The 10,000-nt window shown below is 41.8% G+C and overlaps 1 protein-coding gene across 1 annotated transcript in view; it reads left to right on the top strand.

The window, feature by feature from the left end:
* The window catches only part of LOC101848384, a gene marked incomplete in the record, with an annotated part of 36,157 nt that overhangs the window by 8,406 nt on the left and 17,751 nt on the right, over positions 1-10,000 (top strand). The window contains 1 exon segment of the mRNA XM_005108398.3: positions 3,545-3,598. Within this exon segment, the coding sequence (XP_005108455.2) occupies positions 3,545-3,598 (54 nt within the window).

The following is a 10,000-nucleotide window of genomic DNA, read 5'->3' as shown; positions in this document are numbered from 1 at the left end:
AGGGACCTATTTTAAGGGCAAAAACTCGGCCATCGTTTTGCTATTTCCGCAAAACTTTGAACTCATTGAACTCACCGAGGAGGACGTCCGAAAAATTATTATGAAGAAAATCATCCTACACAGTAGAAAAAATATCAAGCTTTTAAAATTTCAATCAAAACTAAGAGGAACGCAAAACTTTGCAACTTAAAAAATACGCCATGTTGTTCTTGTTCTTGTAGTCACTAGATCTATTTGTGCATTGACAAATAAATGTATTCAAACTTGGTATTGCTAAATAAGTCGAAAGTAGTGAAGCTAGGAAAAGTGTCAATCCCTGCTGTGACAGTGGAAGACACTCCCGTAGAAAAAAATTGTGAAATGGTATGGGTTTTACGCCCCTATCAACACTATTAGGCTCCCCTAGAAGAAGTGGACTACTTTATCTACCTTGGAAGTGTCATCGATGGTAAAGGTGGAACTGAGGCGGATGTAAAAGCTAGAACCGCCAAGGCAAGGTCAGCATTCAAGCAATTATGAAAAGTCTGGAAAGCGAGCAACATCTCACAGCACACCAAGATTCGACTCTTTAATTCCAATGTCAAATCTGTGCTCCTATACGGCTGCGAAACTTGGAAGACAGCAAAGACAGTGCTGCTGAATAAAGTCCAGACTTTCTTCAACAGATGTATGAGGAGTATCTTAGAATTAAGTTGCAGGATATATTAAGAAATGAATAGCTGTGGGAAAGGACAGGACAAAAGTTTATTGAAGTAGAAATAGGACTAAGAAAGTGGCGTTGGAGGGGACACACCTTCAGAAAGCCCAGCGGAAACATCACAAGACAGTCTCTGCAATGGAACCCACAGGGAGCACGAGGCAGGGGTAGGCCTCGGGAAACCTGGAGGAGGTGTGTGGAAAGGGACCTGAGAGAGATGAAGCTCACTTGGAACGAGCTAGGAAGGTTGGCCCAAGACAGAGATAAATGGAAGGAGTTTGTTTGTGGCCTGCCACCCCTGCCAGGAGTGGAAGGCATTGATGATTGATGATGATTGCCAAAATAAGCTCGATAAAGTGGTGGCTATAATTAAAAATTCATGCTCCAGGTGTTGACAATATTTCTCCTTAGTTTAGTTGTAGTAGAAGTTTTACTGCGTTCGCAACTGAATAAGGTCATATGAGCACTAAGGGGATGATGTCAACAGAGAAGTCCTTGCAGGGAATCAGGCTTACTCTGCTCACCTCTCCAGCTTCAACAGCAATAAGTCTGCTTCGCCTATCAAGGCACCCCGGAAATATCGGGTCACAAGTGTGTGAAGAACATACAAAAGAAGTAGAGGAAAAGTAACGATAGTAAGGATAAGAGGAAAGACAAAGAAGGAATTCCCTGTTGCAGTTCAAGTAACGATGAGCTTGACATTGACGAATCAGCCCATTTGCAATTCTACTGTGCATAAGAACACGTTAATGTCCCCTCTTAATTTGGGAATGGCCTCAAGACACTTCAGTCCTCAGTCAGTAGCACCGCCACGGGGGGTAGGCCTACTATTTCTCCATATGAGCTCCAATACGCCACTGGAAGTTTTGAGATCCCTGTGGCACGTTGATGAGTCTTTCTTTGGACTTCCTGTGGGGGTGTTTTCGTAGAATCTCTGTCTGTCCAAAAATATCTCAAAGGTAATGCATGTAAATGAAAGGGTCCAAGTCGGGGGTATGCGATGACCCTTCATTTGTAAATGTTCATTTTTTAAGGCGTTCCCCAAACCTTTCTTTTAAAGGAAGGAAGTTTATTCAGTGTTTAAGGCCATTGACCCACATCATTTCTTATAAAACACTCGTTTGTTTAAAAAAGTTTCCATTGAAAAAGTACAAGTCTCTTATCATGGGTCAAACATTGCATATTTCTGTCGCTGGGTCGAGTCAGGCTGGGAGGAATTTACATTTTCCCTTGATGGACAACATTTGGACAATAGAAAATAAAGTGAAATTCATCTTCAATTTCGTGAGAATTACACCTCTCACATATCCAAAGCTTTCTTGCAACCATGTAAGGGCCACTCTTGACGTGTGGATTGTGGCCCCATCTTGCTGGAACCACGAGGTCTCCCCAGCAGCATTCTTGTTTCACTTTCTTCTCCTCAAACTTTGCCTGAACTTTGTCAGCTCGGTGAGTTGTCCATCTGGCGTGACTGTCGTGATTTTACAGACTTCGTTCTGAAACCAGAACGGGCCGATCAGGCCTCTTGAAAAAAAAAGTTAAAATGGTAAAGGTTTAACACCCAATCAACACAATTATGTTGTTTCGAAGTTTTGTTGAATTAGTACAAAGATAACCGAGTTGTTGCCCTTTAAGTGGATCTTCTTTTTTTAAAAGACTCTGTATGAGTCGAGCTCCTGTTCGGTTTTTTTGTGTTTTTGTGTTTTTGTGTTTGTTTTTTTGTAAGTGTTTGACGGCGCTCGCAACTGCGAAAGGTCACATGAACGCGCGGGACACCCCACACATTTTCAGTTGGAAGGACATTTTGAATTTTGCTCGGGTGGCGGCCGAAGCTTACTCTTATCGATTCTAGATCACCAAGGGATCTTTAACGTGCGCAACTTGCACACGGGACCTCCGAGATTTTTCATCTTGTCGGAGAAGGCAAGGTGTAAATCTTTCCTACCAGAAGATCAGGGGTGGGGCAGAAAGACAGCAGTAAGAAGGAACCAAGGAGTAGAAAGGCTGCAGAAAGAGTTAGGAGCTCAGAGGAGGGGGCAAAGGAGGTGAGTAGGTGGGGGCAGAAAGTTGAGACGAAAGCAGACGACAGAACCTTGCTAGTGAGCAGGAAAGTAGGTGAGAGGAGACAATTTTAGAGAAGAAAAATTTTCGGTTGCTACCCGGATTTGAACCCGGGACATTTGAATGAGAGGCGAACACCTTAAACTCTAGGCCACGAGAGCCCCCAGCTCCTGTTTTAAACAGATATTAGAACATCTTTTACAAATAACCTCTATGGGATAAGACCATTTTTTGACAAACGTTCGTGGTAGAGCTTTGTTTTACGATTATATTGATACAAAGTCAGTTTTGATCAAAATTGCAGAAAGACCATTCTTATTCTTAAAGGCACATTTCACAAAGTCTTTGGCTGGGATCGAAGGACATGAAACTGCAGTAAAGAAATAGAAAGCTTTATTGTCATATATCACACTTTTTGCCCTTATTTAATGTCCCTTCCCTTTGTCTCCCCACCACGTTTCTCTTTCAACCTCTCCTCACTCTTTCCCTCTCCCGATTCTCTCTCTCTCTCTCTCTCTCTCTCTCTCTCTCTCTCTCTCTCTCTCTCCCTCTCTCTCCCTCTCTCTCTTTCTCCCTCTTTCCCTGTCTCATCCCTTCCCCTTATCTCAATTCTCTCTCTCTCTCTTTCTCTCTCTCTCTCTCTCTCTCTCTCTCTCTCTCTCTCTTTCTCTCTCTCTTTCTCTATCTCCCCCCCCCCCTTTCTCTCTCGTCCACCTCACCCTCCATGTTCGCTATATTTTTATTTTTTAAAATTCTTAATGCATTCATAAAACTGTCTATTCTCAGGTCAGAGTTGGGCTCAAAACGTCTTTGAAAAACTGGCCAAAAACCCAAGTGAACGTAAGTTAATAAGAGTATTGATGTATACACACCAACACTCACCTGACTTCCCGACATAAACACACCTACAATCATCCGTACTTTTGTGTCACTACACGACATACACACCTACTCTCACGTGTGTCACTTCATTTTATAATATATATTATTAGTTTTAGTAGAGGTTTTACGACGCTCGCAACTGCATAAGGTCATATGAGCGCCAAGGGGTGTATGTCAACAGAGAAGTCCTCACAGGGAATCAGACTTACTCTGCTCACCTCTCTAGCTTCAACAGCACAAAGTCTGCCCCGGAAATAGCCGGTCACAAAGAGTGTGACAAACATACAAAAGAAATAGAGGAAAATGACGATAGTAAGGATTGGGAAAGAAAAAGCATCAGTTCCCTGTTGTAGTTCAGGCTCAGTTATGAGCATGACATTGCAAGATCAGCCCATTTACAATTCTACAGTGCATTAGAACGAGAAATGTACCCCCTTTGGGAATGGCCTAGACACTTCAGTCAGTGGCACCACCCCGAGGGTTCATATATATATATATATATATATATATATATATATATATATATATCATGTTAACATGTGGAATAGCATGAGATCAACAATTTATAATTCTGCGTCGATTACTTCTAAAATAGAAAGACCTTGAGAAAAAGCGTAAAATCCTGATAGAACACAACACAATTCCAACAGAGAGTACAAAGCAACAACTACGTGCCGCTAAATCCAAACTTCAAAGAGAAACCAGAAAGTGTGCCAATTAGTACTGGGACAAGTTATACCCAGAAATCCAACAGGCCAGCGATACAGGTAATATCAGGAAAATGTATGAAAACATCAGAGTTGCTATTGGACCAATAGCAAACAAAGTGGCACCTCTAAAGTCTGCGACAGGCGAACAGCTGACAGACAAAGAAGAAATACATGGAAAGATGGGTGGAACATTATTCAGACTTATTTTCAAAGGAACGACATGTTGATAGACAGCTGCATGAGGCCTTTCCTCAGCTCTCCGAAATGTCAGAACTTGATACAACACCAACAGAAGAAGAACTCTCCTCTGCAACCGATGAACTCGCTTGCAGAAGAGCAGCATGAAATGACAACATACCCTCTGAAGTACTGAAAGAGAACAAAGAGACCCTCCTCCCATATCTCTACAAGCTACTAACGACTTGTTGGCAGAAAGCAGAAATTCCACATGACATGAGAGATGCCAAAATTATCACACTCTACAAAAACAAAGGGGACAAAGGAGATTGCAACAACTACAGAGGTATCTCACTGCTAAGCATCACTGGAAAAGCTTTCGCTAGGATCATCCTAAAGCGACTTCAGAAACTAGCAGAAAGAGTCCTACCAGAGAGCCAATGCGGTTTCAGATCAAACCGCTCAACAATGGACATGATCTTTTCTATTCGTCGGCTACAAGAAAAATGCAGGGAGCAACAACTGCCATTAATTACATACTGCGTTCGTCGATCTGACAAAGGCTTTTGATACAGTCTGTAGATCAGGACTGTACATGGTGCTTGGAAAAATTGGTTGTCCCCCAATACTGCTACAGCTCATCATCTCATTCCACGAAGATATGAAGGCCACCATTCAGATTGACGGTTCAACATCAAACAGTTTCAACATCAATAGCGGAGTAAAGCAAGGTTGTGTCCTAGCACCAACCCTTTTTAGCATTTATTTTGCTGTCTTACTGCAACACGCATTTAAAGAGTCACTAGGGGATGTTTTCCTCCACTGGAGAACTGATGGGTCGCTCTTCAATCTTGCTCGACTCAAGGCCAAGACCAAGATCAACAAAACAACAGTACGAGACCTTCTCTTCGCCGATGATGCTGCTCTTGTTGCTCATAGTGAATCAACCCTACAAACAATGATGGTCCGCCTATCAACAGCATGCAAGGTCTTTAGCTTGGTCATCAGTGTTAAGAAAACAGTCATCCTTACCCAAGAAGGTGCAGAGCAGAGCCATATATGGCTGAACGACAAGGAACTTGGGACAGTGGACAAATTCTGTTACCTGGGGTCTACCATCAGCTCTACTACATCACTTGATTATGAGATCAACACCAGGATGGGGAAAGCAGCAACAACTTTTGGAAGGCTGACAAAACGAGCATGGGAAAACAAAAGATTAACCATCAAAACAAAGATCAAAATTTACGAAGCATGTGTCCTCAGTACACTCCTTTATGGATCTGAAACATGGACCTTGTACAGCAGACAAGAAAAGCGCCTCGACATTTTCCATCTCAGATGCTGCCGCAAGATCTTATTCTTAGGCATTTCGTGGCGTGACAAGGTTACAAATGTTGAAGTGTTGGCACGCGCAAACCTCCAGAGCATGACAACTAACATGTGTTTAAAAAGATTGCAGTGGCTGGGCCATGTCAAGAGAATGGACGACAACCGGATTCCGAAGCAACTTCTGTGAGAACTTGCCTAGGGTAAGAGACCAAGAGGAAGACCAAAATTGAGGTACAAAGACACCTGCAAAAACAGCTTATCTAAGCTTGGAGTAGATGTTAGCATCTGGGAAGAAATAGCTGAAGACAGGAAAACATGGAGGAAAATGATAAAGGAACGAACTATAATGCTAGTATTGCTAGAGAGCAGCTTTAGAAACAACCTGGTTGAGAAGCGCCAACGACGAAAGGACAACAGCGGAAAAAACATAGCTTCGATCTACGTCACTGATATGCAAACACTGCGACAGAATCTGCGCTTCAAACATACGAAGAATTAGCCATGAAAGAAGCTGCATGAAGAAAACCTTGAGACCATCTTAAGCTAAGCTAAATTGACCGTCTGCATAGACGAAAAGAGCCATATTATAATATCTATCTATCTATCTATCTATCTATCTATCTATCTATCTATCTATCTATCTATCTATCTATCTATCTATCTATCTATCTATCTATCTATCTATCTATCTATCTATCTATATATATATATATATATATATATATATATATATATATATATATATATAATGTTAACGGGCCTTTGTCCTTTAAAAAATCCCTGTTGTTACCGGATCCCTGTTATTACCGGGCCTGGTATAATATATGGTTTCCACTGTAACAGTACCTAGGTGGCATGGATCTGCTGAAAATAAAAAGAGGTCAAAAGCTAGGGTCATCCACAGTGGGAGACTGATGCAAGTGAGCACTCCTGAGAATGCGGCAGCTGTGATGGAGTCGGAATAACCTAAAGTCAGTTCGTCGTCATAGTATTGAATTAACTATCGCTAGGGAATCTGTTCAGCGCATGTTGACGTACAATCCGAAGTTTAAATCGTACAAGAACCGGGTAAGCCTTCTTCATTTTAAAGGCTCAGCAAATGGAAAAATATCATAGTTCATAGACAATTTCTTTCAAGCGCCCCAGAGCGTGTATCGCCCTCCCAACGGACGTCACATGGAACTTGTTAATTTGTCACAATTAATCCGAATGGTGACCAAGTAGGTCTGAAATCTTGTTTTCTTTTAGTAGAAGGTTTTACGGCGCTCGCAACTGCATAAGGTCATATGAGCGCCTAGGGGTGGATGTCATCAGAGAAGTCTTTACAGGGAATCAGACTTATTCTGCTCACCTCTCTAGCTTAAACAGTACAAGGTCTGCTTCAACTATCAAGGCACCCCGGAAATAGCAGGTCACAAGAGAGGGACAAACATACAAAAGAAGTAGAGGCAAATGACAATAGTAAGGGTTGGGAAAGAAAAAGCAGCAGTGCCCTGTTGTAGATCAGGATCAGGTACAGTTAGGCTATATATGCGTGACATGAATCAGCCCATGTACAATTCTGCTGTGCTTGAACGAGAAATGTCCCCCCTTTGAGAATGGCCTAGAGACTTGTGTTTATTATCTATATAAATATAGATGATATAAATATATAATATTATATATTCTATCCATCTATCTATCTATCTATCTATCTATCTATCTATCTACAATGTAGAATCTGTCTGTCTGTCTGTCTGTCTGTCTGTCTGTCTGTCTGTCTGTCTGTCTGTCTGTCTGTATAATTTATCTCATATAGTCGCCTGATTATTATTATTATTTTAAAAAAAATATGCATGTAACACATATAATTTATACAAACCTCCATTCACCTCTAGATCTATGAGGGCACGCGGTCGTTACTATGGGCATAGATCCGTTTCATTGTAATCTGAATGTACCGTCCCCCTTCTCTCCCGCTCACACTTTTGCTCCTGTGCTTGTGGTGTAGCAGTAGGCCTAGGCCCCTTATGTCGTACGCAGGAGACCCGGGTGGGGAGAATTGCAATCAAGTACTTCCGTCTTTCTGCTATGATGTTGTATCCTTCTCAGCTAGGGTTGGGTAAAAATGTGGTCAGAAGTCCGTCTCCTCAATGATCTAAATTGTGTTGAAGAGGAAGGGGGGGGGGGCGTAAAAACACCTACATTGAATTGTTGTAGTAGTTGTTGTTATTGTTTTTGTTGTTGCTGGTTGTTGTTGCTGGTTGTTGTTGCTGGTTGCTGTTGTTGCTGGTGGTCGTCGTCGTCGTCTTCTTCTTCTTCTTCTTCTTCTTCTTCTTCTTCTTCTTCTTCTTCTTCTTCTAGACTTTGGTTCTCGGATCTTTCTTCTGTAATAAAACTCTCTGTCTTTAGTTTAAACACTCTGTCTCTTGCCATTCTGCCTGCCTCTGTTGTTTTGGTTCCAGACAAGTGCTGTTCCCATAGATCTCCTGTTGGGTCTACTACTCTACCCCTGAATTATCTGTGCTGTGCGATCTCACGGAGTTATAAAATTATATATATATATATATATATATATATATATATATATATATATATATATATATATATATATATCTGGCGGGCAAAAGAAAGTGGGCAGTTTTCAAATTGGTGCTGTATGAGTCGTCTCGCGAATTTTGACTTGGCGATTGACATGCTGAGCTTGAGTCACTTTAAAAAGTCGGTCAAAACAACATTTGTTTATTTTGTTGTTATAAAAAGTGTTTACAACACGTTTGGCCAAAAACATGTTTTCTCGATTTTTCTTGAAAGTTTACAATGCCTTTACTTTTAATCTTTTTTCGTTACACACTTTTACGTATGTCGGCGAAAAAGCCGTCAAATATTTTGAGTTTGTACTTTACAATTGTGTTGTATACGATGCCTAGTCTCAGTGATGCGCAACGTCATGAAGATCTTGCCATGCTGAGAGCTAATGCGACGGTCTCTGCTCTCGCTAGAGCTTTCAATGTGACGAGAGATACTATCCAAAAGCTAAAGATACACTTCAAGTAGTTCGGTTAGTGATACTCCAAGGTCTGGTCGTCCTCGTGTCACTAATGTTGTTGAAGACAATCGGATCAGAGTTCCACACTTGCAGGACCGGTTTCAAACAGCTTCTAAAACTGCCAGAGATTAGCCTGGGCATAGATAAATCAGCCGCTTCATCGACGCTTGAAAGCCCACGGAATAGTTGCCCGACATCCAACTCGACGCACTCGTCTCCTCCAAAGACACCGTCATGCTAGACTCAACTGGGCACGTCTGCACCGGCGATGGCTAAACCGCCAGTGGCGTAGAGTGATATTTTCTTACGAGTCCAGATTTCTTTTGGATCGGCACGAAAGAAGGCAGACAGTCTAACAGACATGTCATGAACGTTATTAATTTACCTCAGTGTGTCAGTGCCTTTGCTGAAAAACGTAACATTATGGTATGGGAATCCATAACCAGTACTGATAAATTCGATCTAGCTATTATCGACGGTAATCTGACTGCCCAGAGATACATCAATGACGTTCTCCATCCACACCTTCTGCCGTTTCTGGCTCGCCACAGGAACAATCTTGTGTTCCAGCAGGACATTGCACCAGCACACCGTGCCTTTGTTACCCAGAGATTCTTACAACAAAAATGACGTACGTGTTATAACATCATTGCCAGTATTATCCCCAGATTTAAACGTGATTGAGCACCTCTAGGAAAAGATGGACAAGGAAATTTGCACCCTTTGGTCACCCCCAACGACAATCCCACAACTGCAGCTATCATTAATGGATGCTTGGAATAATATTCCCCAGCAATTTATCCAACGACACGTGCAATCCATGAAGCGGAGATGCACTAGTCATCAATGCTGATCGGAGTTACACCAGTTACTAGTTCTGGGATTTTGGGCATTCGAATCGGTGTTATTAATTTCTAATAAAAGGTGTGCTTTTGATCGTTTTTCTTACTTTTTTTTGTCTGCAGTTATTGAAAAAATGGTACGCCTTTCAAAATCCATTGGAAATACGGCATTACTACGGTAAAGAACGGAAATAATGCACGGAACGTAGGGTGCCCACTTTCTTTTGCTCGTCAGTATACTTCCCCTTAGTGAGTAGTGGGCAACAAAACT

Source organism: Aplysia californica, unplaced genomic scaffold (assembly GCF_000002075.1).
Source record: "Aplysia californica isolate F4 #8 unplaced genomic scaffold, AplCal3.0 scaffold00686, whole genome shotgun sequence".
In the NCBI taxonomy this organism is placed as follows: domain Eukaryota; kingdom Metazoa; phylum Mollusca; class Gastropoda; order Aplysiida; family Aplysiidae; genus Aplysia; species Aplysia californica.
This window is presented reverse-complemented; position numbering and strand designations above follow the sequence as displayed.